This window comes from Trachypithecus francoisi, unplaced genomic scaffold, assembly GCF_009764315.1.
Source record: "Trachypithecus francoisi isolate TF-2019V2 unplaced genomic scaffold, Tfra_2.0 Lachesis_group3, whole genome shotgun sequence".
NCBI lineage: Eukaryota > Metazoa > Chordata > Mammalia > Primates > Cercopithecidae > Trachypithecus > Trachypithecus francoisi.
The window spans coordinates 2,632,752-2,659,169 of NW_022681468.1; the positions used below are offsets into that span (position 1 = coordinate 2,632,752).

The 26,418-nt window shown below is 41.8% G+C and overlaps 2 protein-coding genes across 2 annotated transcripts in view; one reads left to right on the forward strand and one right to left on the reverse strand.

The window, feature by feature from the left end:
• TDRD9 (tudor domain containing 9) overlaps positions 1-26,418 on the reverse strand; it is a 141,882-nt gene that overhangs the window by 106,441 nt on the left and 9,023 nt on the right. Inside the window, 1 exon segment of the mRNA XM_033191111.1 lies at positions 2,909-3,015. Within this exon segment, the coding sequence (XP_033047002.1) occupies positions 2,909-3,015 (107 nt within the window).
• Positions 20,264-22,371, forward strand: RD3L (retinal degeneration 3 like). The gene is made up of 3 exons (XM_033191113.1): positions 20,264-20,697; positions 21,089-21,394; positions 21,695-22,371. Exons 2-3 carry the CDS (start codon positions 21,096-21,098, stop codon positions 21,990-21,992), a joined length of 597 nt encoding a protein of 198 aa, XP_033047004.1. The 5' UTR covers positions 20,264-20,697; positions 21,089-21,095; the 3' UTR covers positions 21,993-22,371.

The following is a 26,418-nucleotide window of genomic DNA, read 5'->3' on the forward strand; positions in this document are numbered from 1 at the left end:
ATCCCAGCACAAGGCCTCTGCACACATTTCCCTCCCAGCACCCCAACACTGCCTCGGTAAGGTTCACTCATCCTTCAGCTCTAAGCCCAACTGTTACTTTCCTGACATCACAGCCCAAGTCAAATCCTTGTTTTATGCCCCCATACAGCTGCCTTTCAGAGAACTTATTTCCAAAAAGCATTTATTTGTGTAACTGGATGATTAAATGATCATCTCTATAATGATCAGAGATGATCAGAGTTAAAAGTCTTTTTCACTTGTCAAATTCTCATTGTCTCATACAGCCCCTGGAACACACCTTGACAAATGTCAGTGGCTAAGCAGCCAAAACCTCCATAAGTAGCCAAAGCCATAGTTGATCCGATTGCCCCAAATATATTATGATACCATGCATAAAGAAAGCAAAGAGAGTTTCACATATGAACTTAAAGTATGAGAGCAGACACTTTGAGTTACAGGCATTCATTTGTAATCTAGCTAGTCCTAAAGGTGGTGATCCATCTGGCACACTAGCCCAGCATGCAAGGTGTGCCAGGCTCCTGCCTGTGCCCCTGGGCCAGTACGTGAGTGAGACAAGAAGGATCACATCACACGGAGTCATCTATAAACTAATGTGCTTTCCAAACAGAAGTGTTAGATGATGGCTCTCTTTCCACAAAAACACATATGGCTACTTAATACCTCCAAAGCTGCACAGTACTCTTCCTTTGTACAAAAGACCAAAGTCACCAATCCTCTGTTCATTGTCATTTAAGAGATTCTTAAGACTTCCCATAGGTAAGCAAAAATTCAATAAACATTCTTATACATACAACTTTGTACTTTTCTTAGCATAAGTAGAAACTGGACCAGAGATAACACACATTGTGAATGCTCACTTCCGTTAATACACTGGGTTGTTCAGACTAATCTCCTTCCTGAGGTCAACTAAAGATGTTTAATAAATACACAAACCTCTCCTTAAAAGCACCAAAGGGCTGATGAAATAGCAAGGAAACATCAGGCCAAAGCCTATGATGAGGCAAGAACACAGAAAGGGAGGCAAAGAACCAAAGGCTGCTTTTACCTTAAGGTGACAGATGTAGCAGAAATTAACCAGAATAGAGCATAGTGACCAAACACATGAAAAACACAAAACTAAATGAAAGAGTGGGCCATAGATGATGGCTCGGAATTTTCCTGGACTCATTAAAAGATACCAATTGGTATAGTCAGGAAGCCCAAATCAATCCCAAGAATGATAAGGATTAATCCACTATTATGTATCGACTGTATTTCATACTTTTTAAAAGGCTAAAAGAGAAAGTGTTACTTGAACCCACACTTGTGCCCAACTCTGAGCACACGTACACAGGATGGCAGGACAGGAGGCAGAGCTTCTCAACTGAACTAGCAGAAATCTATGACAGATGACCTCTCATAAAGCAAAAAACATCAAAAGATAACTTCTATCACATGAATAGGGTCTGGTGCTAGTAAGACAATTTGCTCAGAAAAAATTTCATACTCACAGAAAGTAACTAACTGTGAACTCTGAACAGTTGTACTCTTGGGAACTGGGAATTTAAGAAGGACCTTTTACTTTTTTATTTTATACATTTCTGCATTGTTTAAAATTTCATTTTAATTTCTTTATTGTAAAAAAAAAAGTAGTTTTAATTAACAGGAAGGTAAGAGACCATTATTAGTCTTCCAAAGAACAGACTATTTAGGAACCACATTCAAAATAGAAAAAAATTAACATTTTACAACCTACCATACATTCATCCCAAAAAAAATCCCTAATTAGCAAGTAGTAAGGATTCCTTACTATAACTAAAATACTACATTTCTTTCATTTTTATTTATTTATTTTTTTGAGAAAGGGTCTCACTCTGCCTCTGCCACCCACACCCACTGTTTACTCCCTAGCAGCACTGGCCCCTCTTTCAGGGCTGGAATACCAGGCTTCCTCCCAGCACAACGCCTCTGAACACATGATTTATATAAATATATATATATATATATATATATTTTTTTTTTTTTTTTTTTTTTTTTTTTTTTTGAGATGAAGTCTCACTCTGTCGCCCAGGCTGGAGTGCAGTGGCATGATGTTGGCTCACTGTAACCTCCACCTCCCAGTTCAAGTGATTCTCTTGCCTCAGCCACTCAAGTAGCTGGGACTACAGGCGCACACCACCACGCTCAGCTAATTTTTGTATTGGCCACTACATTTCTTAAAGGCTTCTAATAATTTTTTTTTTCTTTTTGACACAGAGTCTCACTCTGTTGCCAGGCTGGAGTACGGTGGCACGATCTTGGCTCACTGTAATCTCTGCCTCCCAGGTTCAAGTGATTCTCCTGCCTCAGCCTCCCATGTAGCTGGGATTACAGGCACACACTACCACACCCAGCTAATTTTTGTATTTTTAGTAGAGACAGGGTTTTACCATGTTGGCCAGGATGGTCTCAATCTCCTGACCGTGATCCGCCCACCTCGGCCTCCCAAAGTGCTGGGATTATAGGCATGAGCCACTGCGCCTAGCCTACTAATTTTATTTCATTATATTATATATATATATATATATATTTTTTTTTTTTTTTTTTTTTTTTTTTTTAGAGAGAGAGGGTCTCCCTATGTTGCCCAGGATGAACTTGAACTCCTAGCCTCAAGAGACCCTCCCACCTCAGCCTCCCAAGTAGCTGGGATTACAGATGTACACCACCACATTCAGCTAATTTTTTTATTTTTTGTAGAGACAGAGTGTCACCATGTTGCCCAGGCTAGTGTTAAATTCCTGGCCTCAAGTGATCCTCCCACCTCAGCCTCCTGAGTAGCTGGAATTACAGGCATGCACTATGAACCTAATATTTTAGCATGTGAACCACTCATGCATCCTATCTAAAATATTTAAAGAGACCTGTTTACCTGGCCCACTGGTTGGTTGGACACTGCCACATACATCAAGCTCTTGTGCTTCAAGCTGTCTGTATTTGTTAATATACTCTACTTCTGAGCTCCTTTGGCTGAGTGACCTGAAAAGAATAGTAAAAGTTAGTATACTATTTCCAAAAAGCCAAGAAACCCTTGTGTACCAGAGGAGTTTTTCACATTAAATCATGGGAAAAAATGCAAATAGTCAATAAACAAATGAATACACTCAAACTCAGTTACCAGGCAGATGCAAATTAAAACAATGACAAACCATTTTTTCACCCATCAAATTGGCAAAAAGAGCAAATATTTTCAGAATATGTATAAGGAGAGATACGTTTATGGTAAATGGGTATGACCACTTATTCTGAAGGGTAGTTTGCAATATCATTTTCTTGAGGCAAGGTCTCTCTCTATCACCCAGGCTAGAGTGCAGTGCTGTGATCATAGCTCACTGTAACTTCAGCCTCCTAAGCTCAAGCAATCCTCCCACCTCAGCCTCCTGAGTAGCTGAAATCACAGGTGTACACCACCACATTCAGCTAATTTTTTATTTTTTGTACAGACAGGGTCTCACTATATTGCCCACACTGGTCTCAAACTCCTAGACTCAAGCGATCTGCCTGCCTTGGCCTCCCAAACTGCTGGGATTACAGGCACGAGCCACCACACTCAGCTACAGTATCTTAAAACTTAAAACAGCTGAGCAGGGTGGTTCACACCTGTAATCCCAGCACTTTGGGAGGCCAAGGCAGCTGGATCATTTTGTGCTCAGAAGTTTGAGACCAGCCTGGGCAACAGGTGAAACCCCATCTCTACAAAAAATACAGAAATGAGCCGGGTGTGGTGGCTCATGCCTGTGGTCCCAGCTACTCAGGCTGGGGCTGGAAGATCCCTTGAGTCAGGAAGTGGATGTTGCAGGGAACCAAGATCGTGCCACTGCACTCCAGCCTAGGCAACAGAGCGAGACCCTGTTTCAAAAATAAATAAATAAACAGGCTAGGCATGGTGACTCACGCCTGTAATCCGAGCACTTTGGGAGGCCAAGGCAGGTGGATCACTTGATGTCAGAAGTTCAAGACCAGCCTGGCCAACATGGTGAAACCCTGTCTCTACTAAAAATACAAAAATTAACCAGGCATGGTGGCGGATCCCTGTAATCCCAGCTAAGGTAGGCTAAGGTAGCAGAATCACTTAAACCCAGGAGGTGGAGGTTGCACTGACCCAAGATGGTGCCACTGCACTCCAGCCTGGGCAACAGAGCCACATTCCATCTCAAAAAAAAAAAAAAACAAAATAAAAACTAAAAACTAACCAAAACCTAAAACACACGTCTCCTACAATCCAACTTTTCCTCAGAATCTTTCTTTAACATCAGCACATGTAAACGAAGCACGTGCAAAGACATGCGTGGAAACATTCATTTGTTCAGCAAATATTTACTGAACACCTATTGCACAAAAGGCACTGTCTCCAACACTAAAGATACAGCAAGAAACAAAACAAAGTCCTTGCCCACAGGAAACTACCATTCTTGTGAAGGAGACATAATAGATATGTAAAATGCTGATTAGAGATGTGGACAAAATTAAAATTGGGTGGCGGTATTAAGGATTCCAGGGAGGGGCCGGGCGCGGTGGCTCAAGCCTGTAATCCCAGCACTTTGGGAGGCTGAGACGGGCGGATCACGAGGTCAGGAGTTCGAGACCATCCTGGCTAACACGGTGAAACCCTGTCTCTACTAAAAAATACAAAAAAAGCTAGCCGGGCAAGGTGGCTGGCGCCTGTAGTCCCAGCTACTCGGGAGGCTGAGGCAGGAGAATGGCGTAAACCCGGGAGGCGGAGCTTGCAGTGAGCTGAGATCCGGCCACTGCACTCCAGCCCGGGCAACAGAGCGAGACTCCGTCTCAAAAAAAAAAAAAAAAAAAAAAAAAGGATTCCAGGGAGGAAGGGTATATTTTCATAATATTTATAATAATTAAAACCTGAAAACCATGTCCAACAGGGGACAAGCTAAAATGATGGCATACCTTAGTTAATGTGCATCATTTTTAAAGAGTGTCATGGCTCTATTCATGCCAATAGATAAACATGTCCACAACATTAAGTGAAAAAAGACAATTGTGATATGCACTATATGCTATCACCTATGTTTTCCTTATCAATATCTAGTTTAAATGCACTGTTGTCAAAGAGACTATATGATACTGATTCTTGAAATTTGAGACAAACTTTACGTAATGATTAATTTTATGTCAACTTGACTGGGTCAAGGGATGCCCACGCAGCTGGTAAAACATTTCTTCTGGCTGTGTCAGGGTTTCAGGAAGAGGTTAGCATTTGCATCAGTAGGCTGAGTAAAGAAGACCTGCCTCAGTAATGTGGATGGGCATGACCAGTCCACTGAGAGCCCACCCAGGCAGAACAAAAAGGATAAGGAAGGGTCAATATTCTCTTTTTGAATAGGGACATCCAGTCTGTCCTGCCCTGGAACACTAGAGTTCCTGATTCTCAGACCCTCAGCCTCCGAGATTCATATCAGCAGTCTCCCATCCAGGTTCTCAGGCTTTGTCTTGGATTGGGAGTTATAGCATCAGTTCCCCTGGTTCCCAGGCCTTCAAATTCAGACTAAATTTCACCACCGACTTTCCTTCTTCTCCAGCTTGCAGAAGGTATACAGCGAGGCATCTCAGCGTCCATAATCACATGCACCAAGTATCATCAGCAATCTCCCCCTCTTACAGATCTATATATATCTTATTAGTCCTGTGTCTCTGGAGAATCCTGTCTAATACACTTTAATAAAATGCTGTTTGCATCAAAGCCAACTTTTACCTGTTACAAAATATCAGCATTCCTCTGGTTACTGTTTGCCTGACATTTACTCATTAATTCACTCAACAATAACAGTGTACCAGGTGCAGCTGAGAGAGTCAAGATGCCGGGTGGCACAGGAGGGGGCGGGAAGAGAATGATGAGAAATGGAGGGTAGGAAGCAGAAGGGTACAGAGAAGAGCTGGAAGTACCAGGGAGGAGCTGGGAATAATTATAAAGACTTTGGCTTTTGTTCTGAGTAAGATGGGTTTTGAGCAAAGACAGAAATAACAATACCTGACTTTTAGTTTAACAGCATGGCTCTGACCAGGTGAAGGGGAGCAGGTGATCATTTGAAAGAAAACATTTGCAGCAAAACAATTAAGAATTACTGGTCTATCTGTGCCTCTGCATGTGAGATGGGTCTCCTGATTACAGCAAACTGATGGGTCTTGACTCTTTATCCAATTTGCCAGTCTTTGTCTTTTAATTGGACTATTTAGTCCATTTACATTTAAGGTTAATATTGTTATATGTGAACTTGATCCTGTCATTGTGATATTAGCTGGTTATTTTGCTCTTTAGTTGATGCAGTTTCTTCCTAGCATCGATGGTCTTTACATTTTGGCATGTTTTTGCAATGGCTGGTACCGGTTGTTCCTTTCCATGTTTAGTGCTTCCTTCAGGATCTTTTTTTTTTTTTTTTTTTTTTTTTTTGAGAGGGAGTCTCGCTTTACCGCCCAGGCTGGAGTGCAGTGGCCAGATCTCAGCTCATTGCAAGCTCCACCTCCCGGGTTCACGCCATTCTCCTGCCTCAGCCTCCCGTGTAGCTGGGACTACAGGCGCCCGCCACCTCGCCCGGCTAGTTTTTTGTATTTTTTTAGTAGAGACGGGGTTTCACCATATTAGCCAGGATGGTCTCGATCTCCTGACCTCATGATCCGCCCACCTCGGCCTCCCAAAGTGCTGGGATTACAGGCTTGAGCCACCGCGCCCGGCCTTCCTTCAGGATCTCTTGTAAGGCAGGCCTGGTGGTGACAAAATCTCTAAGCATTTGCTTGTCTGTAAAGGATTTTATTTCTCCTTCACTGATGAAACTTAGTTTGGCTGGATATGAAATTCTGGGTTGAAAATTCTTTTCTTTAAGAATGTTGAGGCCAGGCGCGGTGGCTCAAGCCTGTAATCCCAGCACTTTGGGAGGCCGAGGCGGGCGGATCACGAGGTCAGGAGATCGAGACCATCCTGGCTAACACAGTGAAACCCCGTCTCTACTAAAAAATACAAAAAGCTAGCCGGGCGAGGTGGCGGGCGTCTGTAGTCCCAGCTACTCGGGAGGCTGAGGCAGGAGAATGGCGTAAACCTGGGAGGCGGAGCTTGCAGTGAGCTGAGATCCGGCCACTGCACTCCAGCCTGGGTGACAGAGCGAGACTCCGTCTCAAAAAAAAAAAAAAAAAAAAAAAACAATGTTGAGGCCAGGCGCGGTGGCTCAAGCCTGAAGCACTTTGGGAGGCCAAGACGGGCGGATCACGAGGTCAGGAGATCGAGACCATCCTGGCTAACACGGTGAAACCCCATCTCTACTAAAAAAAAATACAAAAAACCTAGCCAGGCGAGGTGGCGGGCGCCTGTAGTCCCAGCTACTCGGGAGGCTGAGGCAGGAGAATGGCATAAACCCGAGAGGCGGAGCTTGCACTGAGCTGAGATCCGGCCACTGCACTCCAGCCCGGGCAACAGAGTGAGACTCTGTCTCAAAAACAAAAAAGAATGTTGAATATTGGCCCCCACTCTCTTCTGGCTTGGAGAGTTTCTTCCGAGAGATCTGCTGTTAGTCTGATGGGCTTTCCTTTGTGGGTAACCCGACTTTTCTCTATGGCTGCCCTTAACATTTTTTCCTTCATTTCAACTTTGGTGAATCTGACAATTAGTTCAACCATTGTGGAAAACAGTATGGTGATTCCTCAAGGATCTAGAACTAGAAATACCATATGACCCAGCCATCCCATTACTGGGTATACACCCAAAGGATTATAAACCACACTGCTATAAAGACACATGCACACGTATGTTTACTGCGGCACTATTCACAATAGCAAAGACTTGGAATCAACCCAAATGTCCATCTGTGACAGACTGGATTAAGAAAATGTGGCACATATACACCATGGAATACTATGCAGCCATAAAAAAGGATGAGTTCGTGTCCTTTGTAGGGAAATGAATGCAGCTGGAAACCATCATTCTCAGCAAACTATCGCAAGAACAGAAAACCAAACACCGCATGTTCTCACTCATAGGTGGGAACTGAACAATGAGATCACCTGGACTCTGGAAGGGGAACATCACACACCGGGGCCTATCATGGGGAGGAGGGAGGGGAGAGGGATTGCATTGGGAGTTATACCTGATGCAAATGACGAGTTGATGGGTGCTGACGGGTTGATGGGTGCAGCACACCAACATGGCACAAGTATACATATGTAACAAACCTGCACGTTGTGCACATGTACCCTAGAACTTAAAAGTATAATAAAAAAAAAAAAAGGATTACTGGCTGGGTACAGTGGCTCACGCCTGTAATCCCAGTACTTTGGGAGGTCAAGGTGGGTGGATCACCTGAGGTTAAGAGTTTGAGATCAGCCTGGCCAACATGGTGAAACCTCATCTCTACTAAAAATACAAAAATTAGCCCAGCATGGTGGCAGGCACTTATAATCCCAGCTACTCGGGAGGCTGAGGCAGGAGAATTGCTTGAACCCAGGAGGCAGAGGTTGCGGTAAGCCAAGGTCACACCACTGCACTCCAGCCTGGGCAACAGAGTGAGACTCCGTCCCAAAAAAAAAGAATTCTTATATTTTCTTATCACTAAGACGTCTAAGAAAAAAACACATAGAAATATGACTTTTACTTTAAAATGCAGTCGTATTTTAAATAAATTACTGAATAAAAGAAATTCAATATCAGTTTCTCCTTAAATATTAACTGCATTTTTTTCTATCTTTTTATTGTGGCAAACATATACAACATAAGCCCAGGCGCGGTGGCTCACGCCTGGAATCCCAGCACTCTGGGAGGCTGAGGCAGGCAGATCACGAGGTCAGGGGATTGAGACCATCCTGGCTAACATGGTGAAACCCCATCTCTACTAAAAATACAAAAAATTAGCCGGATGTGGTGGCAGGTGCCTGTAGTCCCAGAGACTGGGGAGGCTGAGACAGGAGAATGGCATGAAACCAGGAGGCGGAGCTTGCAGTAAACGGAGATTGTACCACTGCACTCCAGCCTGGGCAAAAGAGCGAGACTCTGTCTCCAAAAAAAAAAAAAATATATATATATATATAAAATAAAACTTACCATCTTAACTATTTTTTTTAGAAATATTTCCATTTATGGCTGGGCACAGTGGCTCACGCCTGTAATCCCAGCACTTTGGAAGGCCGAGGCAGGCGGATTGTGAGGTCAGGAGATCGAGACCACCCTGGCTAACAAAGTGAAACTCCGTCTCTACTAAAAACACAAAAAAAATTAGCCGGGCGAGGTGGCGGGCGCCTGTGGTCCCAGCTACTTGGGAGGCTGAGGCAGGAGAATGGCATGAACTCGGGAGGCAGAGCTTGCAGTGAGCCGAAATCGAGCCACTGCACTCCAGCCTGAGCAACAGAGCGAAACTCCGTCTCAAAAAAAAAAAAAAGAAAAAAAGAAATATTTCAGTTTATTTAAATTGTGAAGTCGAATATGAAACTGAATTTGTAGCTAGTACCAGAGAAAGGACTTAACTGTTTAGTGTTCAATGAGAACAGCTTCTACACAGGATCCCAAGAGACTTACAGGAAAGGGGCAAAGCCCTAATATCAAGCAAGCAAAATGTTTCAAATAGATGATACAAAAATTTATACTTCATTTCCCTTTTTTGATATTTAGAAAGTGCAGATTTAACAAAAGGTAGCCATATCCTTTCTATGTACAATGCCGATTTAATTATGCAAAAAAAAACCGTCAGTGTGTTTTCCAAAAGTCCCAGTGTTTAGCTTTCAAACCTTAAGTCATGGAATTGAGTAAGAATTAAAGGGGGTTAAAATAAAAAAGCTAATGCCACATTCCAGATAAAGGGAAGCAACAAATAACATTAATCTAACAACAGTAGGTTTAATCTAAACTTTTCAAAAAGCTTAACATCTTTATTTTTTTAGTGGAAAATTAGGGATTATTTGGCATGCTGCTTTTTACTAGTAGTAAACAAATGATAGGCCGGGCACGGTGGCTCAAGCCTGTAATCCCAGCACTTTTGGGAGGCCGAGACAGGCGGATCACGAGGTCAGGAGATCGAGACCATCCTGGCTAATACGGTGAAACCCCGTCTCTACTAAAAAATACAAAAAACTAGCCGGGCGAGGTGGCGGGCGCCTATAGTCCCAGCTACTCGGGAGGTTGAGGCAGGAGAATGGCGTAAAACTCGGGGGGCGGAGCTTGCAGTGAGCTGAGATCCGGCCACTGCACTCCAGCCTGGGTGACAGAGCGAGACTCCGTCTCAAAAAAAAAAAAAAAAAAAATGATAAAGTCAAGTGCAGGAACAACCTAACAACCAGTAAGGCATATAAAATTGATTTTAGGGCACTATCTGAAAAATTCTGGATTTTCTTCTTTCTTTTTTTCAACAAGGAAAGATCTTCATTTGGGAATAAAGCATTGCAATGGGAATTACACATACCACAGTAAATTATTTGTGTATTCAGGGAAGTAAAGAAAGATAAAGGTTTTTCAAAAAAAAAAAAAAGATTTAAAAAAAAAGAAAGATAAAGGTTTTTCAAGGCAAAATTGAGGAGGAGTACATAATTATTTTGAAATAATTATCCTTGGCTACAAAGATCAAAACAGGGTGATGCTAGTCTGAAGCTGGTCAAGCAGTGGCTGGGCAGATGTCCTTGGAGAAATATTTTTTGAGTAAGGTTGTGATGGCCTTTGTGCGAGGCTGTAGGTTTTGCAGTCTTTTTCGTTATAAAACATACAAGTGTGAGACCCCTCTCTTCATGGCCTTCCTTGGCTCTGTTTGTCAGGGTTTTAATATTAATGACTGGCCGGGCGCGTTGGCTCAAGCCTGTAATCCAGCACTTTGGGAGGCCGAGACGGGTGGATCGCGAGGTCAGGAGATCGAGAACATCTTGGCTAACACGGTGAAACCCCGTCTCTACTAAAAAATACAAAAAACTAGCCGGGCGAGGTGGCGGGCGTCTGTAGTCCCAGCTACTCGGGAGGCTGAGGCAGGAGAATGGCATGAACCCGGGAAGCGGAGCTTGCAGTGAGCTGAGATCCGGCCACTGCACTCCAGCCTGGGCGACAGAGCGAGACTCCGTCTCAAAAAAAAAAAAAAAAATTAATGACTACATTTTGACTCTGACAACTTTCACACATGCAGTTTTTGCTAAATGTTTGATCAGCAAATAGATGAGGTACACAACATTTTATTCACATAGTGTATCTGGTCCATTATTTACCAGACTGAACCTCTAAAATTCTCTCTAACCTCCCATGATCAAATGTCACGTTTCTATATCCTTCCATAACTCAGGCTTCCAAGTCCTAGACCTGGGGTCATCTCCTTGTGTTCTTCGTAAGATTAGTTTCTAAATTCAAGATAAAATTGCTCAGCACAAAAACTGACAAAGAAAATACCTCCTGGAACTAAATACATAGTTTAATCATTGTGGTGAAAGAAGGGACATTTATTTGATTATGAAATAGAAACTGGCCAGGCGTGGTGGCTCATGCCTGTAATCCCAGCACTTTGGGAGGTCGAGGCAGGCAGATCATCTGAGGTCAGGAGTTCAAGACCGGCCTGACCAACATGGAGAAAACCCCGTCTCTACTAAAAACACAAAATTAGCTGGCTGGGCGTGGTGGCACATGCCTGTAATCCCAGCTACTAGGGAGGCTGAGGCAGAAGAAACGCTTGAACCTGGGAGGCGGAGGTTGCGGTGATCCGAGATCGCACCACGGCACTCCAGCCTGGGCAACAAGAGCAAAACTCCATCGGAAAGACAGAAAGAAAGATAGAAAGACAGACAGAAAGACGCAGGAAGGAAGGAAGGAGGGAGGGAGGGAGGGAGGAAGGGAGGGAGGAAGGGAGGAAAGAAGGAAGCAAACCACGATTTGTTTAAATTGGCAAAGCCGGCCGGACATGGTGTCTCATGCCTGTAATCCCAGCACTTTGGGAGGACGAGGCGGGTGGATCACCTGAGGTCAGGAGTTCGAGACCAACCTGACCAACATGGGGAAACCCTGTCTCTACTAAAAATACAAAAATTAGCCAGGTGTAGTGGTGGGCGCCTGTAATCTCAGCTACTCGGGAGGCTGAGGCAGGAGTATCACCTGAACTCAGGAGGCAGAGGTTGCGGTGAGCCGAGATCATGCCATTGCACTCCAGCATGGATGACAGAGTGAGGCTCCATCTCAAAAATAAAATAAAATAAAATAAATTGGCAAAGCCAGCGTTGTTTAGAGCTTGTGTGCCTTCACGAGTCATAACCTTCAAAGTTATTGCTGCAATCACAAATATATGAGGTTGACCATTGTGTTATTCATATTGCACGACTCCCTGGGTGTCATAACCAGAAGACAGTGAAAACATACATGAAATTGTTTATAATCAGGGGTCAAAGAATAACTAAAATCAGGACCTGGACTGACTATATTTTGGATTGTTTTTGTTTGGAGAATTTACTCCCCTGAAAAAACACTTCAATCTGCCAACTTCTACAAAGAATTATTCTACTAGCAAAATGAATTACACATTGCAAGACATCATATAATCTCATCTAGACCCCTGCTTCATGGATTTTGATAGCAGATACATCCCTATGTTGTTTGCTTATGTGAGCCAAGAGGTCATTAAAATGCTATTCACGACACAGAAAGACTTCTCAATGGAAGCTGCTGCCCTAAACTTAGCTTCTGCTAGAAATGAATCATGCTATTCACAAGTCTTTCAGCAAAAGTATCCTCCATCTTAACTATTTTTAAGAGTACAGTTCAGCGGTATTAAATACATTCATGTTATGCAACCTTCACCACCATCCATCTCCAGAACTCCATCTTGTAAAACAATCTCTGTATCCATTAAACAATAACTCCCCATTTCCCTCTATTCCTAGCCACCAACAAATACCATTCTACTTTCTGGCCCTATGATATTGACTCCTTTAGGGAATGTCATATAAGTGGAATCACAGAGTATTTGTCCTTTTGATTTTTGATTTTTTTTTTTTTTTTTGAGATGGAGTCTCACTCTGTCACAGGGTCTTGCTCTGTTGCCCAAGTTGGAGTGCAGTGGTGCAATTATAGCACACTGCAGCCTTAAACTTCTAGGTTCATGCAATCCTCCCACCTTAGCCTCCCAAGTAGCTGGAACTACAGGCACACTCCATAGTGCCTGGCTAAAGCATCCATCCTTTTGTGACTGGCTTATTTAGCATAATGTCCTCAAGGTTCATCTATGTCAGAGCGTTATGTCAGAATTTTCTTCCTTTTTAAGGCTGAGTAATGCTCCTTTGTATGGATATACCACACTGTATTTATTCATCCATCAATGGACACTCAGGTTGCTTCCACATTTTAGCTATTGTGAATAATGATGTTATGAACACAGGTGTACAAACATCTATTCAAGGTCTTCCTTTAAACTTTTCTGGATATATACCCAAAAGTGAAATTGCTGAATCATATAGTAATTCTATTTTTAATTTTTTGAGGATCCACCATACTGTTTTCCACAGCAGCCCCACCATTTTACATTCTCACCAACAGTACACAAGGGTTCCAATTTCTCCACATCCTCACCAACTCCTGTTTTGCCCATTTTGAAACAACTTTTTTGCCAGGTGCAATGACTCATGCCTATATTCCTAGCACTTTGGGAGGTGAAAGTGGGAGGATGACTCAAAACCAGGAGTTCAAGACCAGCCTGAGCAACATGGTAAGACCCTGTCTCTACAAAAAATAAAAATAAAAAAAATAGCAGGCACACAGATGCACATCTATAGTCCCAGCTACTTGGAAAGCTGAGGCAGAAGGATCCCTTAAGCCTAGGAGGTCGAGACTGAAGTGAGCTATGATTGCACCACTGCAGTCCAGCCTAGGGAACAGAGTGAGACCCTGTCTCTTAAAAAAATAAAAATCTGTTTTTTTCTTGTTGCATTTTGGGAAATCTCTATACATTCTATGTATTAATCCCTTTTCAGATACATGATTTGCAAATATTTCTCCATCTTGTGAGCTCCTTTTTACTGTTGAGTTTTTTGATATACAAATCTTTCATCAAGTCCAATTTGTCTATTTCTTCTTTTGTTGCCTGTGCCTTTGGGGTCATAGTCAAGAAATTATTGCCACATACAATGTGAAGTTTGTGCCCTCAGTTTTCCCGTAAGGGTTTTGCAGTTTTAGGTCTTACTTTTGAGCTTTAATCCATTTTAACTTAATTTTTGTATATGGTGTAAAGTAATAATCCAACTTCATTTTGCCTGTGGATTTCCACTACTCTCAGCATCATTTGTTGAAAAGATTGTCCTTTTCCCATTAATTGGTGTTGACACCCTTACTGAAAATCATGGACCATGTATATGAGGGTTTATTTCTGGGCTCTCTACTCCTTTGGTCTATGTGTCTTTATGCCAATACCATACTGTTTTGATGACTGTAGCTTTGTAGTAAGATTTAAAATCAGGAAGTGTGAGTCTTCCAGCTTTGTACTTCTTTTTCAAGATTGTTTTGACTATTCAGGGTTCCTTGATATTCCATATGAATTTCAGGATGGATTTTTCTATTTACGAAAAAAAGTCATTAGGATTTTGGCAGAGATTGCATTGAATCTGTAGATCACATTGTATAGTACTGACATTTTAACAATATTGTCTTCCAATCCATGAATAGAGGATGTATTTCCATTTGTTTATGTTTTTAATTTCTTTCAGCAATGTTTTGCACTTCTCATTGTCTAAGACTTTCACTTCTTTGGTTAATCCCTGAGTATTTTATTATTTTTTATGCTATCGCCAATAGAATAGTTTTGTAATTTCCTTTTTAGGTTGTTCATTGTTAGGGTACAAAAATGAAACTGAACCGGGCGTGGTGGCTCATGCCTGTAATCCCAGCACTTTGGGAGATTGAGGCGGGTGGATCCCGAGGTCAAGAGCTCAAGAACATCCTGGCCAACATGGTGAAACCCCATCTCTACTAAAAATACAAAAATTAGCTGGGCGTGGTGGCACGCCTGTAGTCCCAGTTACTTGGGAGGCTGAGGCAGGAGAATCCCTTGAGCCCAGGAGGCTGAGGTTGCAGTGAGCCGAGATCATGCCACTGTACTCTAGCCTGGCCACAGAGTGAGACTCTGTCTCAAAAAAAAATAAAAATAGAAATGAAACTGAATTTTGTGTGTTAACTTTGTGGACTGCTACTTTGCTGAATTCAATTATTAGTTGTGACAGTTTTTTGTGGAATCTTTAGGATTTTCAACATATAAAATTATATCATCTACAAACAGAGATAATGTTACTTCTTCCATTCCAATTTGGATACATTTTATTTCTTAACCTTCCTTGATTGCTCCGGCTAGAAATTCTAGTACTAAGTTAAGTAAAAGTGGTGAAAGGAGACAACCTCACCTTGTTCCTGATCTTACAGGAAAAGCTTTCAATCTTTCACCAAGTATGATGTTAGTTGTGGGCTTTTCATATATGGCTTTTATTATGCTAGTAGTTTCCTTCTATTCCTACTTTGTTGAGTGTTTTTAATATGAACAACTCCATAGAAATGTACTTTACCTTAAGAAAAATGATCCAATAACCCAGAACTTTTAATTCAGTAGCAAAATGAATAAAAAAACAGGCTGGGCACAGAGGCTCATGCCTATAATCCCAGCACACTAGGAGGCTGAGTGGGAGATTGCCTGTGCCCAGGAGTTCAGGACCAGCCTGGGCAACATGGTGAGTGAGACCCACTCTCTACCAAACATTTGAAAATTAGTCAGGCATGGTGGCACGTGTCTGTAGTCCCAGCTACTTAAGAGGCTGAGGCGGGAGGATATCTTGAGCCCAGGAGGCTGAGGCTGCAGTGAGCTGTGACCATGCCACTATACTCTAGCCTAGGTGACAGAGCAAGACCTTGTCTCACAAGAAGAAAAAAAAAAAAACAGAAAGACATGAATCTTCCCACAATGAAAAATCTTTCTTTGATTGCAATCAAGTACTGTTGAATATTATATAAAGCAGCCCTGATTGTAATATATAAAAAGTTATGCCTGGCTCCTTAACTTGCTTTTCAACGTTCCAAAACTTTGTCTCTCTAAACTTTTCTCTTTTTATGTACTTCCTTACAGATCTTAAAATTTTACATAGACACATATGTATTATGCATGACATGGTCCTATTTCATTTTAAGTCTTATGAAATTTAATACTTAGCTAACAAGGTGTAAACTAGAAAACTATGACAATGACCAAAAAGCAAATGACCTGATAGCTTAAGCTTTATGTCATCCACACAAAATATCCTACTAAGTTTGCAATTCATCAGAAACAATTCATTCAACTCATTAAAATGTAAGATAAATACAATCCAAGACACTTCCTTACCTTTACTTACAAATATTTATGTTCTTTATCTACATAGTAGTAGAAGAAATACTATAATCAGATAATTATTTGGGTCTCTACTTCAATCTGATAATCTCAGGAGGCAGGACAAAATAAAATTTGTAAGGCAAGTAGCACACACTAAGTACTAGAAAAATTGGTTCACGGCTGGGCGCGGTGGCTCAAGCCTGTAATCCCAGCACTTTGGGAGGCCGAGACGGGCGGATCATGAGGTCAGGAGATCGAGACCATCCTGGCTAACACGGTGAAACCCCGTCTCTACTAAAAAATACAAAAAACTAGCCGGGCGAGGTGGCGGCGCCTGTAGTCCCAGCTACTCGGGAGGCTGAGGCAGGAGAATGGCGTAAACCCGGGAGGCGGAGCTTGCAGTGAGCTGAGATCCGGCCACTGCACTCCAGCCCGGGCGACAGAGCAAGACTCCGTCTAAAAAAAAAAAAAAAAAAAAAAAAAAATTGGTTCACACAATTAAGTTCAAAGGAAGGTATACTCAGTGTGAGTTAAGGTGGTAAGAAATGTTCTGAAAAGGTCTTTGGTAATGGTTTCAGTGGCAAGACAAGTGTCAAACAAGTAAGTGGAGAAGGAAGACGGCCTTCAAGAAGCTCTTCCAGTGGCTAGCTCATTGATCTTTAAATCTCTGTTAAAAGGACACCCACTACCCAAAAAGGCCTTCTCTGACCTCCAGTTCTAAGTGGGAGAAGTGCTTCAAGTATATTAATAGATTATGATCATCTATAATTACCTTACTGGATGATTTGTTTACTTATATTTGTCTTCACATTTGGAGGCTGGCTCCTTGGGAGTAGGAACTAGGTCTGTTTTGTTCACTGCTACACCTCAGCCCCTAACTATCCAGGCCCTGGCAGACCGTCAATAGATATCTGTTAAGTGACTGAAAGCCAGCAATTACAGTAGAGAACAGAGCAGGATCTAATTGGAAAGGATTAGGAAAAAGGGAAAAGCAGCCAGGTGCTGTGGCTCATGCCTGTAATCCCAGCACTTTGGGAGGCCAAGGCGGGAGTTCAAGACCAGCCTGGCCAACATGGTGAAACCCCATCTCTACTAAAAATATAAAAATTAGCTGGGTGTGGTGGCGCACACCCGTAATCCCAGCTACGAGGGAGGCTGAAGCACAAGAATCACTTGAACCCAGGAGGCAGAGGTTGCAGTGAGCTGAAATCACGCCACTGCACTCCAGCCTGGGCGACAGAGCAAGACTCCCTCCAAAAAAAAAAGGGTCGGGGGAAGAGAAAAGAGGAACACAGACCAAACCAGTCTTTCTATAAGTTTAACAGTGAAGATAAATAAAACCAGAGTTCAAAGGAAAAGTAGGGCCAAGGAAGATGTTCACGTTGACCCTCAGGTTGAAGGAAAAAATGAGTTGGTATTTGAGCTGATCCATGAAAAAGAGAATTACTATGTGGATACATGAAAAAGACAAAGAAGAAGCTTTTCAGAAGAGAAAAAACAGTTGAACTAAAGCTGAAGGATCAGAAGTAAGCATGGCAAGTGTCAGGGGGCAATGTGGCCTGGCTGAAACAAAAGGTATGCTCTAGGGTCCAGAAAGAAAGCAATCCAGGTAAGGAGGGATAATATAAGACTGCAGAGGGCCTTGAAGGAGGGATAATGTAAGACTGCAGAGGGCCTTGAACAGAAATTTGGCTTAAGTTCCATATCCAATATGTTCTGATATTTTTGCTACCATTTCAGAGGAAAAAAAGTGTATGCAGTAACAAGGAGGTTATTCAAAGGGGTATGCGGCAAGATTCACTGTAATTTTAGTATAAAATTTGGTAGGACACTTCTATCGTGATAAACTTTACTCCTTTCCTTCTCCTAACAGTATATGCAATGTAATGTGAAAAACCATCTAGTTGACAATCATGAATCCTGACATCTGGCTTTTTGTAACATACAAGCAATAGGAGCTGTAGGATGACCACACACATCGCTCTTGATCATGCATGACGTGCAAGTCTGATGTAAACAATATCTATTCTTCATGGCTCATTTGAAAGGAAAAGCAACAGAAGAAACAAATATTATAAAAGGGAAAACCACTATGCAGTCGTTTAACAGAGAACTGGAGAGTAAAAGACCTTTTATATTCTATCTACCCTTTAGCAAAAGACAAATACTTGCATAGAAAATTAGCACGGGCTGGTGCAGTGGCTCACGCCTGTAATCCCAGCACTTTGGGAGGCTGAGGCAGGAGGATTACTTGAGCCCAGTTTAGAGACCAGCCTGGGAAACACCAGGAGACCTTATTTCTACAAACAAAAAAAAAAAAAAAAAAGTATGTGTGTGTATATGTATATGTGTGTATAGTTATACATGCATATATAATACATGTATGTATATATACCTATGTGCATATATACATATATTACATGCATATATACATATATGTACACATAAAATGCATACATATATGTACATGTATAAAATGTCTACATGTATGTACATATATAAAACATGTGTGCATGTGTACATATATAAAACATATATGTATGTACATGTGTGCATGTGTATTTTTTTTTAAACTAGCCAGGCATGCTGTGGCATGCACCTGTGGTCCTGGCTACTCAGGGGGCTGAGGTGGGAGGATCACTTGAGCCCAGGAGGTTGAGGCTACAGTGAGCCGTGATCATGCCACTGCACTACAGCCCTGGTGACACAACGTGACTCTGTCTCAAAAAAAAAAAAGAACGGCCAGGCGCGGTGGCTCAAGCCTGTAATCCCAGCACTTTGGGAGGCCGAGATGGGTGGATCACGGAGTCAGGAGATCGAGACCATCCTGGCTAACACGGTGAAACCCTGTCTCTAACAAAAAAATACAAAAAAAACTAGCCGGGCGTGGTGGCGGTCGCCTATAGTAGTCCCAGCCACTCAGGAGGCTGAGGCAGGAGAATGGCATAAACCCGGGAGGCGGAGCTTGCAGTGAGCGGAGATCCCGCCAATGCACTCCAAAAAAAAAAAAAAGAAAGAAAGAAAAAGAAGGCCGGGCGCGGTGGCTCAAGCCTGTAATCCCAGCACTTTGGGAGGCCGAGACGGGCGGATCACGAGGTCAGGAGATCGAGACCATCCTGGCTAACACGGTGAAACCCCGGCTCTACTAAAAAATACAAAAAAATTAGCCGGGCGAGGTGGCGGGCGCCTGTAGTCCCAGCTACTCGGGAGGCTGAGGCAGGAGAATGGCGTGAACCCGGGAGGCGGAGCTTCCAGTGAGCTGAGATCCGGCCACTGCACTCCAGCCCGGGCGACAGAGCGAGACTCCGTCTCAAAAAAAAAAAGAAAGAAAAAGAAATGGCACAATAATGACCATTACAAACCAATATGCACCTAAACAGTAAATAAGTTTTTCATCCTCAGCTCCAAAAAAAAACACTAAAATGATTTTTCTATGATGAATTACAAGATTTTGTTTTGAACTTTGTATATTCTTATGCCTCTATTTTTCCCTGACAATCAATTACTGCCTTATTACCATGTTTTCAGAGATTACAAAGTATATTTTAAAGTTATCTAGCTAAGCGTTTATTACTTTCCCTAGCATTTCAACTTGCTTAAATATACAAATTTAACTATTTTGCGAAAAAAACAAAATGAATACAGAATGTAACCTTTGCTAAATATTTCACAATTATGATTCACATCAGCATTCTTTACCTATTTCGCTCAATTACAATGAGCTTTCTCAGAATGCATGTTTTGCAAATAGTCAAGTCTGATCTATTTTTCCTGTTTTCACTAGAGGGGACAATGACCCAGCTTCAAAATGGCCTGAAAGTTAAGCTGAAGAATAAAAGCAACATGGTTATTTTTAGAGCTCTACAGGCATAAAAATATAGCACTAAACTGTGACCTACAGCTGTGCACAGCAAAGCATCACATCATGCGACAGTCTTCACTGCAGCTCGGAGCGCATCTGTGGTGCTTTAGACGACCATTCTTCATTTCATTACCAAAGACATGTCGGAATGCATTTAGGACCAGCATCCATAGCTGCTGGCATTTTTTTCAAGTAGATTGAGCTACATTCAAAAGGCAGACCATTATATAACTTGTGAAGATTAAATAGTAAGTTATTTTTGTCATTTCTTCTAGCTTACTTACAAGGTGAATAAGCATTCTCTCCAAATGAAGACATCACAGCCTCATTCCTAACATAGAAAGTTATTTATTTCAAATACAATTTTGGTGGGTAAATAAGGCAGTGCATTCCATCAACAGAGGACACATCCAGGAGAGCAAGATATGTCCGAGTGAAGCACAGCTCCGTCACCAATTTCAGGCAACTCTTTGGCAACATCACATCAGCCCATCAACTTAACAGGTAAGCTTTAAACCTTTTCTATACAAAACATCAACCAAAAGTATTTACAGGCAGCACTTGCCTCGACATTAACATTTTAAGTCTCCTAAAAACTTTTCACAGCAAGTGTTAGTGTTATTTTCAGGTATCATTCAGCCTATACATTATCTCTGACTTTGTATATCTAATTTCTGCTAAGCTACATAAAAGCATTTTCAAAGCTTGGTTTCTGCCACTGACCTAGTTAAAAACTAAGACGTTAATCCATGTTCTAATCTTATTTTGACCTGCATAGCTAACCTGTGAAAAAAAATCATGCACTTTTCGGGCAAATCTATCGTAAAGAAACAAATATTTGCTCAGAAGAACCATAACGTTTTGAGCAAATAAACACAGGAAAATATTTCCATAGGCTAAAAATGCCACTTTTTGGCTGGATGAAATGGCCCAGAAACGATTCCTACAAACCCAGACACTATGCTGGCTCCGATGTAGTGACAAAGACTCTGCTTCGGGAATTAAAATGGCACCTAAAGGAGCGAGAGAGATTAATACAAGAAATCGAAAATGAACAAAAAGTGAAAAAAACAGGTGTGGATTACAACTGGCTCAGAAACTACCAGAATCCCCACACAACTATCCCAGTGACTGAACAAAGACAACTTGAAGTTCTTTGCTCACAAGTTCAACCCTGCCAAACCGGAACTATTCTCAGCAGGTAAAAATACTATGTTCTCTTATGATACTCGCTACTGCTAAGTCTAAGTTCTTCATACATTTTGACTAGAAATTGTATTCTATCATGTAAATTCTTTAACTGTGTAGATATCTGGTGAGAAATGGTTTTAAATTACATCTAAAATTTCTTTACTAGAAGCATAATTTTAAAACAACATGCATTAATACTCAAAAGGTGGGTAACTTGTATACAAGCACATTATTCTAGCTGTATTTTGGAGATGAGGAGATATAACAAAAAATGTTCTAAACAGAATATTCACTACCACATTCCCTCCAGATTTCGAGAATTTTTGGCAGAAAATGATGTGCTGCCATGGGAAATAGTCTACATCTTCAAGCAAGTTCTGAAAGACTTCCTAAGCAGCTCTGACAGAGGGAGTGAGCAAGAGGACCTGGAGGACTCAGGGAGCACAGACTGCCCTGCTCCTTCTGTGATCCCAGGTGACAGCTCCAAGAGGGCAGGCAAAGATGAAATACCCACCATTTCCAGTTACGTAGATAGAAACACAAAGGACAGGTTCCCAGTGTTCTCACACAGAATATGGAACCTACCATATTATCACCCATCTAGTTAAGTTACTTACAACTAGAGGAGTTTTTATGACCACCTTAGAACTCTTAATATTAAGAATAAGAAAATGTGATGTGACTTAAAGTTTTTCTATGTTACAAGGTCAGTATCCTGTGGATGTATCCTATGTTTTCAATAGTTTTCTTTTTTTAACCACTCTAAACATGCTATGTTTTCATTCAATAGTATGCTTTTAACTAAAATGTTTCCTAAGTATTTTGAAAAAATGTTTGAAGTATTTTCTTATACCTCAAACCCACCTCACAGGAACTAAATCAACTTTAGTATGAAGTTTGACAAATTCTGTACAAAACTTAGATATTAACCTTGACTTTTATTCTACCACAAAGTAAATGTAGAATTAAATAAATGATTAATGTGAATCCTATCTTTACAATATAACAGAAATGAGAAGTCAACATCCCATTATGTGATCATTCTCAGCAGGGGATGGGGAGAAGGGCGGTGAGGGAAAAAATAACGTGTAGTTTAAAAATGAAGCAGGGCTTTAACCCAACACTCAACTTTGGTTTTAATCACAGTACTTTTAAGCTCAACATTAAGGGAACGTGTAATAAAACTCAGCTCTATATTATATCAGTAAAGATAAATGGGCTGATTTAGCAACATGAGTAGCTGCTACTCTCAAAGAAAAACATTCACTGTTGGTGATACTCAGGTGAAACAGCAAAATATTTAATGTATAAAATCTGGCTTTTCATAACTTTATTAAAAGTAGGAAACTATATATTAGTCAGATTTTTTTTATAAAGTGCTAGAATTCATTCTTTTTTTTTTTTTTTTTTTTTTTTGAGGCGGAGTCTCGCTCTGTCGCCCAGACTGGAGTGCGGTGGCGCAATCTCGGCTCACTGCAAGCTCCGCCTCCCGGGTTCACGCCATTCTCCTGCCTCAGCCTCCCAAGTAGCTGGGACTACAGGCGCCCGCCACCTCACCCGGCTAGTTTTTTGTATTTTTAGTAGAGACGGGGTTTCACCATGTTAGCCAGGATGGTCTCGATCTCCTGACCTCGTGATCCGCCCGTCTCGGCCTCCCAAAGTGCTGGGATTACAGGCTTGAGCCACCGCGCCCAGCCTAGAATTCATTCTTAAAGGTAAGTCCAAGGAACCTAATTATAACTTTATATTCGAAGATTAACTGGTTTACTTTCATCTAAAAATAAAAAATTGTATGTGTCAAAATTGGAACAACCTGGGTGTGGTGGCACACACCTGTAGTCCTGGCTACTCAGGAGGTTGAGACAGGAAGCTTACCGGAGCCCAGGAGTTTAAGGCTGCAGTGAGCTATGATCACACCACTGCACCCCAACCTAGGCAACAGAGAAAGTATCTTGTCTCAAAAAAAAAAAAAAACACTTTTTTTCGAAAAGACTAGAACTAAATATACACTACTAAATATATATACATATATATATATCTTCTAACTTTATTCTCCCTGCATTCTTAGCCAACTTCTGTACCATTTTCAACTGACCTCAATTTGATCTTAAATCCCAACCATGTAATGCAACCCACCTGATTAGGGTTTAACAAGACAACATAAACAGAAACACAGTCCCAAGTAGATTTAAAATAAAGACATCTCTCATTCCTCCTCTGAAATTTTCAGTTTTCCTACATACTACCTTTGGCTTCTTTAGTCACTGTAAGATTTCCTAGAGTGGAAACTATGTGTGGGAGAGATAAATGCCCCGGAAAGTACACAGCTACTTATTGTGCAGTGAATACAGTAAACAGCGAACATGAGTTTTAAGAAAATATCATTGCTTAAATCATGGTGAGAACAAAATTTTCATTTAAAGACACATGCAGAACATGAAGTTTGTATATGAAGCACAGTACTAGAATTGATCATCCCACCACACATACCAGGAAATATATGCCATGAAGAGATGCAAATCATTTCCTTCACTCTCCAAGGCTCCTCAAGCAGCCACTGGACAACACCATACCACTTGCTAGAGAGGGTCATCCTCTGTATTCAGACAGGGAGAAATAACTCCCGGCAAAAAGCTTCTGGGGACTGAAGCAGCTATGGACAGTGACATCACTCAGCTAGTTCAGGATGAAAATGAGTCCTAGCCACTCTAAGTCACCCACATGCAATTTAATTAATTTTCCACCCAAGCTTGAAAAAAGAAAGGAAAAATACATTAAGTTTTGAGTTTCCATCTCTCACTTTGTTGTTGGCAAACCTAACACTCATGTCCTGTGCGAGTATTGGTATAAGTAATTTAAAACGGTAGTTACTTCTGGAAAACCTATAAATCGAATAGAAATTTTAATACAAATAACTTCCTGAATAGTGACAGATCTATGTTTTTATACACTAGCCTATTTATAATACCTAAAGCTGGCAAAGGAATCAGGATGGAAAATATAATGGGGGGACCGGGCGCGGTGGCTCAAGCCTGTAATCCCAGCACTTTAAGAGGTGGAGGCGGGTGGATCACGAGGTCAGGAGATCCGAGACCATCCTGACTAACATGGTGAAACCCCATCTCTACTAAAAATACAAAAAATTAGCTGGGCGTGGTGACGGGCACCTGTAGTCGCAGCTGCTCGGGAGGCTGAGGCAGGAGAATGGCGTGAACCCGGGAGGCGGAGCTTGCAGTGAGCCAAGATAGCGCCACTGCCCTGGGCGACAGAGCGAGACTCCGTCTCAAAAAAGAAAAAGAAAATATAAAGAGGGCACAGGTAGGAAGCGGACCACTGGGAACACTTCAGGTGTGTTTTATGAAGAGAAGGCAGCATTCTTTCAGGAGCTACAATCTTTAGCTAGGGAACAGAAACAATAAATGAACCCACATAAAAGCATTCTGCATAATCCCCAACATATAATAGGCTCTCCAGGTAGCATTACTAGCCAGCCCAATCCATTTAATAATATTAAAGTAATTATTTTACACAGCAGGCACATACTAAGCACTATGAGTGCATTCGCATTTCATGGCAACCTTATAAAGTAGGTGATATTATTCCCATATGACAGATGAGCACACTGCCTCAAATATGTCCAGTGGCTTGCCCAGTATAGCAATAACTGGCAGAGCTGAGATTCACATCCAGGCTGCTGTGTGCCTCCCCCAACTGATCTCTGAGCTCCAAATGCACAGAACCAATTGCCTATGTGACACCTCCTCTTGGATACTCACATGCAACTTAAAATCAACATGTTCATCCTTCAGTATACTCCATTCAAAAAAGAAAATTAAAAAAAAGAAAATCAACATGTTCAAAACCAAAGTCATAGAGAAATTTTTGTGTTCTAAAGGGACAAACAGAACTCAAGAACCAGCTAGTACCAATACATACACACCCTCTAAAAGCATAATTCTTCAAACATTTCATCAATTGGTATTTTCTAGCTCAGTAAATGACAGTACCACCTATCTACTCTATTCTACAAGCCAGAAATCTCAGAATCCTTCTGGTCCTCCCTTGGGGTGGGGGAGGGGCCAAAACCACAATCACAATCCAAAGGTAACTGGCAGAGCTGGATTTTGGTTATCACAAACAGGACTGGATGAAGGCAGGAGTTCAGTGCTTGGAGAAGGTAAAAGGTTGTTTCAAAGACTAGAGAGAGTGTGTAAAAGACTAAAGAAAAGAAGGGAGGAAAGGGCTGCTTTAGCTATGGAGGTCACAGGAAACTTCTCTAAGGAGATATCTGAACAGGGTGCCAAATGAAGAAAGGAGCCTGTCATGGGAAGGGAGCGAGGGGGAGCACTGAATACAGAAGAAAGAGTCAATGTGGAAGCTGCAAGGTGGGAATGAGCTTGCTATCTTCAAGACACAGAAAAAATGCCAACGTGACCGGAGTGCAGCAAGAGCAGCAGACGAGGAGATGCCCGATGGAGGAATGTTCGCCAAGCCTAGATGCAGAGTCAGACAAAATTTTATCCTAACAGCAATCGATGCCACAGGAGGTCACACATGTGCTCAAAGAACCTCAGGTGTGAAGGTTTACTCAAGAATTTGTTCATTCAACAATTTTTTAAAGAGACAGGCTCTTGCTCTGTTGCCCAGGAGTGCAGTGGTGCAATCATAGCTCACTGCAGCCTTGAACTCTTGGCTTCAAGTGATGCTTCTGAGTCAGCCTGCCAAGTAGCTGGGACTACAGGCAGGCACCATAACATCCGGCTAATTTTTTAATATTTGGTAGAGACAGGGTCTCCCTATATTATCCAGGTTAATCTCGAACTCCTGGCCTCAAGTGATCCTCCCACCTCAGCTTCCCAAAGCACTGGGATTACAGGCATGAGCCACTATGCCAGGCCATCATTCAACAAATATTAACTTAGCATCTACATCATGCCAGTCATTCTTGTAGGTGCTAGATTACTGGAGGGTAAGGTTGAAAAGTCAGGAGACCAAACATAGACGGTTTCTGCAATAATCCAGGCGAGAGATGAT

Coding starts and splice junctions, on each gene's coding strand:
- RD3L (XM_033191113.1), top strand. CDS start 21,096: ATGCCACTTTTTGGCTGGATGAAATGGCCCAGAAACGATTCCTACAAA. Junction 21,395..21,694: donor ACCGGAACTATTCTCAGCAG/GTAAAAATACTA, acceptor CATTCCCTCCAG/ATTTCGAGAATTTTTGGCAG.